We start from the raw sequence: 14,076 nt of genomic DNA on the forward strand, positions 1-14,076 counted from the left end.
GATGCAAAAGGGAAGTTACTCTTGCACACTTTGTTAGCTTTGTGGTAAGGTTGACAGAGAAGCAAATATGCTCCATTCGCCTTGGGGAAGACTGCTAGGAAGTAGATTATGGAAACCCAGTTTGAAGATTTGAGCATGGGTATTGTGACACATGGTTAGGTTTCTACTTTGTATACTTTTCTCCCCATCTGCATTCACAGCTCTCTCTTTTTGTGCTCATATGTATTAAAATAAGTGCCCTTATTTGTGTTTCCCTCACCCTGAGTATGTCTTTCTTTTATTTATTAACATTCCTGGAAATCATTTATTAGAATACTAATTTTTTGTGGCAGTGTGATTACTACAGTGATGACGGGAGTTGCGTTTGCTGTGAAAGTCACTATCTCTATCCATCTCTCTATCACTTATATTTTTCTTTTGCCTGGCTGGCATTTTCTTCTTTCTGTGTGTGTGTGCACAAATATAATCATGCTACTGACTGCTCCACAGGTATACACAAGCCATCATCTAGACCTCTTATGCTGTCTGTTAGCTATGTGTCTTATAAATTATGATGTAACTGAAATTTTTGTCTGATTTTTTTTAAAAACTGACTGTGCAGTTCAAGTATTTTTGTGTATCCATCATATTTCACAGTTTTTCAAAATTAGACAGAGACATACTGATACCTGTATGTTTCCCTTTAAGACTTGAGAGTTATTTTTCAGTAGGTAAATTGTAGGGTTTCAAGAAAAAAACTCACTGTTTTGTAAATTTGTCTCACATTCTACCCGACCTTTCCCTCTTCAAAATTAACAATAGAATGTAACCTTATGCAGAATGCTGTTGATGCTGCTATAATTAAAAGTCACATGTAAATTTTTCTTTAGTTAATATTGTGCTAGCATTATCAGCCCTCTGTTCTGTGTCTTTCTTCTCTGCTGCAGCATTGATTCCCTTTATCAACTCTGGCATCAAAATGCACAGGGTCGTTGTGAGTGTTAATAGATGCTCTGTTGTTTGTCTAGCAAAGGAAGCCAAAAGTCTAACCTTTGCCCTAGAATGGACAATCTCCATTTCTCATTTTGTTCCCACCTATCTCCCAGCATCCAAGAGGCAGACAGTTTTTTTGTTGTTGTTTTTTTTTAAAGCAAATGTCATTATTAGTTAAGCCGCCAGCTATTGATGTCCTTGTGTCTACCCTGGATGTGATTATACCAATAGTAGATGCCTCAGTCTTCTATGGGCTATTATAGCGCCATTGTCATGGTGATGACAGTGATGTTTGGCAATCTCTTTGGATGGAGAATTGATTCACAAGTCTGAGGTTTTTCCCCCATTATTTAACAGATCAGTTGTGACATCTGTGGCAGAAAGATGTTTTCATCATCTAGGTTTGGTAGAGCTTGGAGAGCTTTCTTTGAAATTGTATTGACTGATTCATCACAGAGTGAATAGTTTTAGAAAGAACACTTGTCTTGTTTTTTTTTTCTGTAAGATGATAGTAAAACTTTGTGTAAATATGCATGATTTAGCATGAAGTCTGTTTCTTACCATCTGAGAAAAAGATTAATTAATATAATAGCAAAGTAAGAGCATGTAGCTTATGATGAGAGACAAGTTACCTGGAATAGTTATTGCAAGATCTTTGTTACCAACTGTTTCAGTTCTTCTCTTTTGTATTTTTTAAAATACTTATTTTAATCTGTTCAAAAAACAAGACTAGCTCATGTAAAATCAAAAAAGAAAAGAATTATGACAGCCTTTGGATGATCTGTGATCTAATCTGTCTACCACTGTATTGTTGTGTTACAGCTCTCAGAATGTTTGGCAAACCGTTGTGCTCAAAGCGGCTGCTGGTCTCCAGCAAGGTCTTGATGCACACCATCCCAACCCATGACTGCGACATAGTGCTCATGCTCCCCGCCAGTACACAGATAGTACACTCATGTGGCTGCTGGCACGCCTACGTTCTCGAACACCTCAGCTTTTGGTTCATGTTCGTCATCACAGCAACTCAGGTATCTACGGTCTGTACATGACTGCCAAATATGAGAGGTCAGTGGATATTTTTGTGTGTGTGTTTATTTACACTTGCACAAGAGAGGGTTTATCTTTGAAAAAGAAAAAGGGAACTATCAGTATGTTACCTTTAACCTGTGGAACAGTTGAGCTTTTAACAAATCAACTCTACTGGCCATGACCTTGTACTAGCCTGAGGTGGCCTGAAGTCACCAACTGGATCTGCTGTTGTTGGAATATATATGTGTGTGTGGGAGACAGAATGTGTGTGTGAGAGAGAGACAACTATTTCAACATGTACATTTATATAATCTCTTTCATATCATGTATATGTTTATATTATTGCTAGTACGAGCGCTATCTTGAATTATCTATGGGGATCAAATAAGTTGTATTGTTTTATAAATTACATAACCATAAAATCTATGCATACACATGTACTAAGGAAGAGGGAAACATTGTCTTTATGACATTTTTGTACTAACAGCTAGTAGTCTTGAGATTTTATGTACTGTGGTTTAATTCTGATTAAATTAAACATTGAACAGACATTTACTTTCATAATCAGTTTTCATAGGGAAAAAACTGATGTAAGTGAAACAATCACAGACTTTTGAACAGACCACAAGCCTGACTGAATTCCTGTTGATTTTTTAACTGTTTCAAATGAACATTCAGACTTTCTTTTGTCTCATTGGCTGCAGCTTACTTTGTGGTGCTGAGGAACTGGTATCAGCAAGCCAGTGTGCAGCGAATATGGGGGTGGCATGAAGGAGTTTGTGTTTGAAGACCAGGACTGCTTTGAAGGTGTACTGGAAGAAAAACATTTTTTGAACAGCCAGGAGAGACAGAGCATTGTCTACCATATGCTAAACAATTTGAGAGCTACTGAAGGGGAGGAAGTGGAAGGAATCAAATTTCTGCAAGGAGAGCCCATAAGTGAGTTGTTTTTTTTGTTTTCTACTTCTGACAACTCACTCATGGCTTGTGCCTCATGTCTTTTGTACTTTGAAGGCTTGTTGACTTTATTGTTAATTGAATGACATCCATTTACTTCCTTGGGTCTTTTCAGAATGAGTTTTTTCCCCTCTGCATGGAAAGTCCAGTGGTGCTATGGGGAAGCACTTTTTTACAGATACAATAAGAATCAAGTGTTGTAGATCTTGATCACACACTCAGATCTTGTATTGAGCACAATATTCTTCCTCTGCTTGTGGTAACTGTTTACAGAGCTGACTGCTTTGCTTGGATAGAGCCTTAGATGATTACAAATTCGCATAGTATTAGTGGACACAAGGGCAATGGACATAAAGTGGTTCACTATATTTAGGGTACAGCATGTGGATGATGGAGCTCGACCCTCTCTTTCACCATATACTGCTTTCACCTTCCTTGATAAATAGGGTGCCTGTGCTAATAGAACTGCTAGGTGGATAGGAGTTGGAGAATCGCTTCAGCCAATGGTCTGAGGATTTCCCGAACTGGCAGTCTTCCATACTAACCAGGCTATGAACCCCTTATTAGTTGTTGACATCATAAAACTGAGATTCGTTCTCTCCTCCTTTCACACTTCATTGACCATTTTCTGACATCTGTTGACCACAGGTGGCCCCACATTGGTACTTTTAAAGTTCTTCTTTTATTTAGGATATTACATGAAATTAACCTTGGGATCCAACAAACTAATTCATGCTGAATTCATAAGTAGGTATGGCAGTTGTGTTCCAAACATGGTGTATCCTGCCTGTGTTTCAGTCCCTAAGCTGGTGTCAAGACAGGTGGTGTCAGGTGTGTTTCCACTGCATTGCAGACCAGACTTGATTGATCTGCGCATATCATGGGTGCATGCTTTTGGGCAGAAGCAGCCATTGGGTAAGAAAATTGGGCTTAGCAGTTGAATGTAATTTCTCCAATAACAAAATTCTGGGTTGTGTTCACCACTTGCCACACTCCCATTCACATATTCTCATTTTGGCCCGGATTTACAGAAATAGAATGTGGCTTTAGAACAAAAATATTAACCATATTTTCACTGACTTAAAAACAGCAGTACTGATGTATGGAGAAAACTAATGAGTGCTTTCACCTTAAGTAAGGCACAAAGCTACATTTATCTTGTGATAGTTGTATTAAGTCTTCTTGTGTGGACTCTGAGAGTTCTGCAGCTGTTGGTGCAGATTGATGCAGTTACAATATCCGTTCACTTTCATACACATTAAGGCACCTTCTTTGGCATATTCATTTTGCGCACATTGATGCATGCATGTGTGTGGATGCAGATACACATGCGTGCACACACACACACACACGTACACATATGCATTCTGAATCTTTTGTGCTATGCTGCCAGTCAAAATAGCTGTTTTGCTCTCGTCTATAGTCTTAACTCAGTCAAGACACGTTGCCACTTCAGCGATGAGCATTAACAATCAAGATTGCAACCGAGTGTCCTGACTGAGTTAAATTCCCATGTCATTACGTTTACCTCCTCAATAACCTGTTATGACTTTATCTCTAGATGACATCTGCCATTACTTTGGTGTCAAGATAGGCCTGTATTTTGCATTCCTGGGTCACTACACCCTTTGGCTTCTTCTGCCCTCTGTGATGGGCATCTGTATGTGGATGCTTCGGTTTCTTGACCAGGTCTGTTAAAGCACCTTCAACAAGTGAATGGCACATGTACTTAGACTGCAGTTTAAAATGACAGTAATTATAGTATATGGTGATTTTCTTTTGTTTTTGCACCTTGCTGTCTTGTAGAGATATGTGTGGACGTGCATGTGTGTTTGTTATTTAACTCCTTACAGTTTGGTCAAACATGCTTAGTGAAAAAAAACTTTACATTACTCAGCTGAGCAGCAAGAAATTCTGAACTGTAAAGAGTTAACAGACTTGTTATACTGACTGCAGGTAGCTGCTACCCATCTCTAATCTTTCTCCATATTTTTAATTTCTTTGAGATTTCTTCTGCTTGACCATTTTGTTTTTATGTAGCCAACATTGTTTCCTCTCTTCAATCATTTTCAGACTCCTTACCTCCATTCACCTCCACCCAGCTACTCCAGCCATCACTGTCATCAACAGCATCTTCACAGCTACTTATCCATCACAGTCCTCTTTGCAGCTGTACTGAGTATTTGTGTGTTCATTTGATTGTGTGCTTTTGAAGATTGCTGCAGAGCCTTGATTTCAGTGTATTTTTGCTCCAACAGTGGTGGGAAGATGTAAGCTGGGTGCTGTATAGCATCTTTAACATTTTCTGGGCCACAGTGTATTTGGTGCATTGGAGGCGAACAAGTGCAGCCCTAGCTTACAAGTGGGGGACATTCGACAAGAAAGATGACTTGCTCAAAGACCCCCGCCCTCTCTATCAAGTGAGTAGTAGTCAGTTTAGCTGAGCCTGTGCTTCCTTTTCAAAAAAACTAAACACACCAGTGAAGATAGAGAGCTGTTTTTTTAGGTAAATCATTTCATTTTTCTGCAGGGTGATCTACAAAAGAGCCCTGTCACTGGGAACATGGAACCAGTCTACCCAGACTGGAAGCGAAACGTTTTTCGCTATTTCGTCAGCATGCCCATCATCATCTTCTTCCAACTTTTTGTCTTGGCCATCATGCTTCTGACCTTTAAACTGGATGAGTGGTTGAATGCTTTGGCTACTCAAGGCGATATCCCCAGTTTTTTAGGATTTATGCCAAAAGTGCTGCTGTGCCTGTTTCTGACTGTATTAGATGATGTTTACAGAAAAGTGGCAGTGTGGCTTAATAACAAAGGTATTTGGGTTTTTTAATATCAGAAATATATATTAATGTGTATGATTTTATTTTTTAATTGTTAGTGCTTACCTGTTTTATACATTTGTGTTGTTGTTATTATTATTATTATTGTGATGAAAGTGTAATTATTGCTTGATAACCTTCTTTGCCTCTGATCACACAGTTCCATCTATAAACAATTTTCAAGTTAAAATTAATTTTTAGTACTTTTTTGTTGAAATGGTCACCAGCTGGACCTATTTGTGATTACCAAAAGGGTGGCTCTAGAAACATAACTGATTTTCAGAGTTATCAGCAAAGTTGTAACTATAAATGAAATGATAATCTGCTTTTATTATTCGCAAATTTCATTAGATATATTTTGTGTAGTTATTTAAGGCTTTGACAAAAGTTTGACTCCTAAAGTAGGCCAAATATCATAAAATTGTTTCAGTACTCTTGTTATTTGTTGAAAGTGTGTGGCATAAAGTGTCCATAAATGTAGTTGAAAAGACGTGCTCACCTGTGTGTAAAAAATTGACACAGAGCAGAGTATCAGGGAAATCAAACAGCCATCACAATTGAGATTCTTTGCAGACATTTAATAAAATTAGCATTCAGAAAACCCCATTTTTTTATTTTATTTTGTTTTATTTTGTTTATTTTTATTTATTTATTTATTTTTTTAACACACACGACTTCCTTTGTCTCTTAGACAAAGGTGATTATCTTGATGATTAAAGTTTCAATGATTTTGGAACAAAATACCATGACACCCATCAGTATAAATTTGGACTGCGTTAATTTTTTTGGAAGAATATGATGATAAATACTTTCTGTGTTCGAATTTTTGTAGTATGAATAGAATATGTGTCAAAAGTGACCCGCCCTAGAGCTGCCATTTGTTTCCTTAATCTTTTACCCTTTTCACGCATTCAAACACACAAAACATGCAAAAATAACACACAAAAAACCAGTATTATCATATTTAACTTGTAAAACCTTTATTCATCCATTGATATAGTTTTAGGTTCAACTAAGCAAAAACTACATACAATGCAAGCAATTGTTAGTCCAACTGTATTCCAGAGGTGAACTTTTGTCACAGAGTCATTTATAACTAGACTCTTTTTTCGCACAATCTATCTCTCTCTTGCACACACATACACACACTAATCTTAATATGCTTTCTAGAAACCTGGGACACAGCTGTAAAGTATACATGCAAACCAGGATTGCCTCTGGTTCATGTGTGGTGGTTTCATAGCACAACAGTTAACACCTGTCTCCAATACAGTGAGGATTGGCTGCCCAGGCTTTAGTTCTAGTCTTAGGAACACTGCTCATGTGCAGCCCAGTTGCCAAAAAGACACATTTTCACAAAAACTGCAATCTATTTTTCCTGCTAAAAGCAGCAACTAGATTTGTTGCTTATCACTCTCCAGTTTATACATGCTCCCACTTCCTTAAAGACAAATTCTATAAAATAACCATTCTCATCCCTCAAGATAAGAAGCTAAAACTGAAATTCAACTATGATTGCTGTTTCATCTTAATTCAACATTTCTTTCAAAGCCTAATCCTATCGCTAATTTCAGTTGTAATTCCTAGTAACTCTTGGTTATTTGACTGTGTTAACAAACTGATAAATTGCAGAAAACTACAGACTGCAGGAAACTCATGACAACAATCTTATCCTGAAACTTTTGCTGGTGAGCTGTCTAATTTCAAAATAGCTGCTTTAAACAGAAGTCCTTCAAATTTTAAAAATAAAATTTGCATTTTGTCCATTTTTATATTACTGTTGTGTATTCTCTATTGAAGATAATGTAGATACACAAAAAATCCCCTAAACACTCTGATGAAAATTTTTGCATAAGCATCATCTTTAATGCAGTGATTTTTTTTTTTTTAAGGGTCAAACCTAGAACAGTGATTGTGACAGTCCTTGGATGATTTTTAATGTGGCAAATATTGAAGTTTAATTTTGGGCTTGTGGAGATTTGGCAAACTGGTGCAGGGAGCAAAAAAAGGGGTGGTGGAGATTTGCATAAATATTGTGGTGGTGCTGTGTGTGCTGTCACAATCTTTTTCAACTGAATGAAAAGAGCTCTTGTGTAAAATGAGGAAGGAAGATTGCAACAAATTAATTATAAATACCCTATCTTCCTAAGTTTATGTTTTAAAAAAATCAGTAATTTCATGTAGAGTAGAATGTGAGGAGAAAATGATTTTGTTAAACTATATACAAATTGTAGTACGCAAAAGCAAATCATTATAAAATTATCATTTTAACAATTATCATAATCATTTAAAAATGCCAATCGTCAAAAAAGAATTTAATTCATGGAGAGGTCAATAGAATTTCAAACAGGTTAAAATTCCTTCCAGTTAATAAGTTTAAGAACAAGTCTTCATAAAATTAGCATACTGTCTAAAAACAAAATCCAGTGTGTACAATAAATAATGACACTTCTTCCATGTATCATATACTTGCTTGAGCACTAATGAAAATAAGGATGTAGTAATATGAAATATACAACGATATTTCTATTTAATAAAAAAATTTTATTATTGCTGGAAGTTTCAGGCTTTTTTCATTTTGCTTTGTTTTCAGGTCCAGTTTGTCAGCTCATTTCTTCCACTGTTTTATATTGCCTTCTATCTCAGGGATATGAATCGACTTAGAGATGTAAGTTGCTTTGTGTCTAGATGTCTGATGCATACATGCAAAACTGACAAATGGTTGAACTGTTTTAGAAATCATATACACTTTATCTTATTGTTGTTTAAAACAATATATAGATTTTTGTGATGTTAAATTTGTATATTTATATATCACAATTGTATTTTAACTATTGACAAATTTATATATTTATTTGGGATTTAATCATGGGATTTAATCATGATTCATCAAGCACAGGGTTGCAATTATTGGGCTCAGGATTGACATAAAATTAGTGCTAGAGACATAATTGCCATTTGGGAATTCACTTTTATTTGAGATTTCCTGAAGGAAGTTTCCATAAGGCAGAAATCTAAAGATAGGAGAGTTTTTTTTTTATATGCTCAACCAGCAACTAAGACAATTTATTGGGAAAGCAGTTGACTATATAAGCTGATGCCACATACCCATAGACACCCAATCTTTACTGTACTGGCCACATATTTTCATGTACATGTTCTGTTGCATAGGCAGTTTTAGTAGACTGGGGATTTGCATGTTTCAGTTGGGTTTTTAGTTTTCTAGGATTTTGTCTTAATTCTTCGAGTGTGCAAGCAGTTGTAAACTCAAGACCTATTGACTTTTGTTGCAGCAACTAGCAGCCCTTCTTATCACTCGACAGATTATAGGCAACTTCAGTGAGGCTTTGGTTCCTTATGTCATGTGGAAAAGTCGACTGTATAAGGTTCGTGTATGTATGTACATGTGCATAAAAGTGTGTATTTGGTCCTGAAGCCATGTGCGACATCAGTACCAGTGACACAAGTTGCCCAGAAAATACAAAATCTTGGAAACCCAAGTGCAGATATGAAAACTACTGTATTGTTGAATGCACAGGAAAACATAATAATATAATAATCATTAGTGTGCATATGTTCCCAAAGGCTTCATTGTTGGTGTGTGTAGAGGTGACTTCCTACACTTACAAAGTACTCTGTCATACACGAACATCAGTTTGCTCCCAGTAATGTATACACTGAAGAAACAAGAGGGTTTTGAACCTTCACAGTCCTCAGCCTCAATCAGACACTGAAATTTACAGAATATATTTATTTTTTCTCTACCTACGGGACTCTTTTAATAACTTGGACAAATGTAGGTCTTTAAATACAACATATTGTGTATAGTGTCATGTTTGTTCATTTGATTAGTCTTTAGCAACCACTAAGCTATTATATATGACAGTAGTTTGAACGATACATGTTCTTATTTTTTTTTCGGGCTGTAATAGACAACCTCCAGTAAGCAGTTGGGTATATATTTAAATGGTCTACTGTTTTGTCTGATGGGGAGTTTCAATAGAGAATTTGACTTGATTGCCATGTATCATTTATTTCAAATATGGTTTGATTATTTAGGTTACTGGTGATTTGATGATAGGGCTGTGGTTATCATTAATAAGTGGTATAAATCTACAGGATTTGCAGACCTTTTTGAAATATGTTCCAAGTGCAACAACATTGAATGCCCAGCTTGAAGCATTTTTTTGACCTGTCCTTACAGCTTGGCTATAATATGACAGCTCGGATGTCATCCGCTACTCTTGACAGAGAGGTGGAAAAAGTAGCACAGGAGTACCGCCGCAGGTTGGTGCGGCCACGGGAACGGAACACTGCTGAAGAAAAGAGCAAGGATAACTCTGAACATCAAAAGCCTGCCATGGACAGGTACAGGGCACATAGAAAGGACAGCAAGAAGACCACTGAGAATGTGGGAGAGGAGGAAGAAGGGAAAGAAACAGAGGAAGTAGAAGGTCATCTCACACAGGCTGAAGCTGAGAGTACCATGCCAGTGGTCAGAGACAACTTCTTTTTCCTTTTTTTTTTTTTTTAATGTTAACAACTGTTGTTGTATGTTTGCTATATTCTTCTTATATTATCATCCCATTCTTTCCTAGCAGTTTTGTCTAGCTGACTTTCCCATAGTCTGGACAGCTTTCACATGGATCTGCAGGTTTACATGATGCTCAAATCTGTATCTGCATAATTTTATTTAAATGTTAATTTCCTTAATTAAATTTATATGAAAGAATATGCATAAGCTGACATGAAAAGTAGAGGTAATCTTTTTAAACATGATTCTAGGTTCTAAAAATGTGGCATTTATTATGATGATGATGTATTATTGTTGATGTTATTGTTAGGTGTAGAAAAAGTCCAAGTTTAAAAAAAATTCAAAACAATGAGCTTGATGATGTTTTGGAGGAATTGACATTGCTTTTGTTTAACAGTATGATGACACTTATACAGACTACTTGGAGATGGCCATACAATTTGGACATGTTATCATCTTCTCAACTGCTTTTCCCCTAGCAGCCCTCTGCTCACTGCTCAACAACATAGTAGAAATCCGCAGCGATGCCTTCAAACTTTGCTACACTCATCAACGGCCTTTCGGAGTTAGGGTTGAGAACATTGGAATTTGGCAGGTATGCAGCAGATGCAGGTACTATCATGTTGATGTCTGAGAGCAGGGACAAGTTTGTTACTGTGTCCAGCACTCCAGACAAACAAAAGAAACTTTATTGATTTGCAACAGCATCAGCTGACCTGCATGCTCAGTTGCAAAAAGTGATCACACATGTTTAATGTTAATGTATTAGTCTCTGATTGGCCACTGAGAGACTTTTTTTTATCCATAACACTCTGAATATCACTTATGTTCATCATTAAAATGTTAATTTTATTCCTCTGTGTGTGTGTGTCGGTGGGAGAGTGAGAGAAAGAGAATAAACGAGACAGGACTGGAAAGATAAATATATGTCATTTTTGTGCCAGCTTTATTCTATTCTGAATCTAGCTGCTAAGGTCCGATCCTATCTTTTTGAATGAGTGACTTGATCCTGCTCTTACTGTGCTTGAGAGATACTGATGAAAATAGATGTCTTTGTTAGAACAGTAAATACCGCTCATTCATATTCATAAATATTACTATTCTAGCTTCATTTGAGAAATTAGAAAGTGCCAAGGCATAAAGCATCAAAAGTTCTCTAAAATCGACTTGAGAAAACAGCTAATATGGACACTCTCTTTACTGTCCAGGATGTTCTAGAGGCCATGGTGCTTGTCGCGGTGATGGTTAATGCTGCACTTATCGGCATGTCAGGGGTAATGGATCGTCTGGTGCCAGGTTTGTCTGATGTCAGCATGGTTCTTCTTCTTGTCTCTGTTGAGGTAAGATTGCATCACCTGCTAGCATGAGACTTTTTTAAAAATCATTTTTCATTGCGTAGCAGGTTGACCTGGGAAAACATAGTTGTAACATAACCCACTCCTTTTAATAACTCAGCATGTAGCATGTAGAATAGGGAGTAGGCATGTTATTCTTTTCTCTGTCGGTTGATAGTGCCGGCAAGGCGAAACATACACTCTCTTGCTCTTGATGGGTTGTGGCTCCCACCCCTACATTGTCCCTTCCAACTCTCTGTGTGATCTCTTCACCCGACCCTCTTATTCCCCTAACCCCCAACTTTTCTCAAAACTATCCCCCACCCCCATCGTGTTACTAGGCAAACCCCTCCCACTCTCTGGATTTGACCATATTTCAGTCCCAGGAAAAATTCTAGCTCCTACCCATGCAAAAGCAAGAAGCTGGATTTGCATGGAGACAGCAGTGATAAATGGCCATTTCTGAACTAAGAAATTTGGGGAAAATTTTATGCAAGTGGCAAGTCAGTGAACTAAGTCATCATGCCTAGAAAGTACAGCTTCCATTGATTAATGAAAAAGATGACAAGGACTGGATATTGTGGGACAATAAAGTCAAAAGTGCAATGTGGATTTTGCAATTTATCTTTAAATATTGTTTCTCTTGGTGTAGCTAGTTTAAAGGACTCACAGAGAATGAGAAGCACCATAAAGCTGAAACAAGGGGTGTGGTGCCAGACTTCTTTAGCACTGATAAGAAAATGGCTAATAAAATTGTTCCCTAGGTTGTTTGTTCCTTTGTAAATGTATAATAAATGGATGAATGGTATGGTCTGCATGTTATAGGTCTTTATTTTAAGTGTGGTGTGGTGGCATTTGTTGTTGGAGTGCTGGTGATTTAATGAATGGAAGCTAGCAGCATGCTTTGAGCAGTTTGAGAAGCTATCAAGTTTTACACTCTTGGAATCCTGAACATATGTTTTTTCTTTCTTCTTTTTTTAATTACTTTGGCATATGAAACAGGTTAATCTTTTTTGTTCCAGCATATAATTTTGTTCATCAAGTTTGCTTTGTCCTTTGCCATTCCACATGTGCCACAGTGGGTAGCTACAGAAATGGCAAAAGTGGAGTTCCAAAGAAGGCAGAGTCAAAAGGTAAGTGTCATCTTCATCAAAATTGGACTTTATTTTTATTTTAACCCTGCACATATCATTGGGATAAAGTGTTTAGCTGTAAACTTTTAAAATATTATATTAAAAAAATATCTTTCCTCTAAACCCAAGACATTCCCTTGTTAATGGCCCAGAAGCTGTTATTCTCATTTTATACTTTAATTTCAGCAGATGGAGTCTGCAGGAACTAGTAACAACACATCTGATGTTCGAGAACGACTTCCGCGCACTAGATCCAAAGAGTCTGAGAGTTCTGATTATGCATCACCAAAGTCACCAGATTCCATCACTCCGCCACCACGTAGATCCCCTTCAGCATCAGCATCATCATCATCACTGACATCATCATCACCTGCCTCTTCTCCATCTTTCTCTCAAGCTAGAAACCAGTCACTTGTGAGTCATCGTCCGCAGAATTTTGCTAACAGTCAACCAGAAGACAGACTCAGAACCAGAACTCATTTAAGTGGGGTTTCTGGGCCACAAAACCCTTGGAAGGAGGAATGTGAAATGAACTCCGGACCTGTTTCTCCAGCATGCCCTTACAAGGACTTTCCTCACTCGTCCAAAGCACCTGGCTGTACAGATGCTGACAGGGCTCCTGAAAAAGGCGTTGCTGTGTATAAGAATTTTTGGGAGCCTGATCGACAGATTTATCGTCGAACAAATTCTGGAACAAGTCGAACAAATTCTGGAATGTGCAGGATTATTGTGAGACAAGATAGTGCCGAGCGAAATGTCGCACACTCACATTCAGCTACATCACCAGCAACCTCATCTTTCTCTTCCAGAGAACAGGTGCTTACATCTAAAAGAAGTGTTTCATCTCTCAGCGATACAGCACCACCATCTCCTCAAGGCTCAGTGCCCTCACCACCTGTGGACACGATGGCATCATTAATTAAAGACATTGTGTCCTCTCATTTGCAGACAGCCAGTTTTCATTCAAAAGGCAGCATGCAAGATAAGGATAACAAATCTGTCAGCACAAAGCTGTTGCTAATGTCCTCCTCACCAGGCGAGTCAAGTGTCGACGATAACCGCAAACACAGTAAATCTAGTTCTCATGTATAGCCAAGAGTAGTGGGGATCTTGGGAATCGGGGTGAAAATTTATTTTTTATTTAAACCTGCATTTATTGAAATTTCACATTCTCCAGCACATTCTCCACAAGCTTCAATCCAACCTCCCCACCAAAAAAAAAAAGGGGGCGTGTCCTTGCTTGTTAAATAGCCAGGAAAAGGTCTTATTTTATTATTTTATTTATTTTTTTG

General features: G+C 37.5%; 1 protein-coding gene across 1 annotated transcript; it reads left to right on the top strand.

Annotated features, from left to right (window-relative positions):
* The first annotated feature begins 1,799 nt into the window (after window positions 1-1,799).
* LOC112553740 (anoctamin-8-like) lies at window positions 1,800-14,008 on the top strand. Its single transcript, XM_025221155.1, is given in 16 exon segments — window positions 1,800-1,911; window positions 1,914-2,037; window positions 2,706-2,725; window positions 2,728-2,940; window positions 3,757-3,873; window positions 4,520-4,647; window positions 5,217-5,378; window positions 5,489-5,777; window positions 7,416-7,471; window positions 8,377-8,451; window positions 9,077-9,169; window positions 9,988-10,278; window positions 10,715-10,912; window positions 11,526-11,657; window positions 12,674-12,784; window positions 12,971-14,008. Coding segments are annotated over 16 exon segments (3,024 nt in total). The 5' UTR covers window positions 1,800-1,802; the 3' UTR covers window positions 13,877-14,008.
* Window positions 14,009-14,076: the final 68 nt, after the last annotated feature.

This window comes from Pomacea canaliculata, linkage group LG13 (assembly GCF_003073045.1).
Source record: "Pomacea canaliculata isolate SZHN2017 linkage group LG13, ASM307304v1, whole genome shotgun sequence".
NCBI lineage: Eukaryota > Metazoa > Mollusca > Gastropoda > Architaenioglossa > Ampullariidae > Pomacea > Pomacea canaliculata.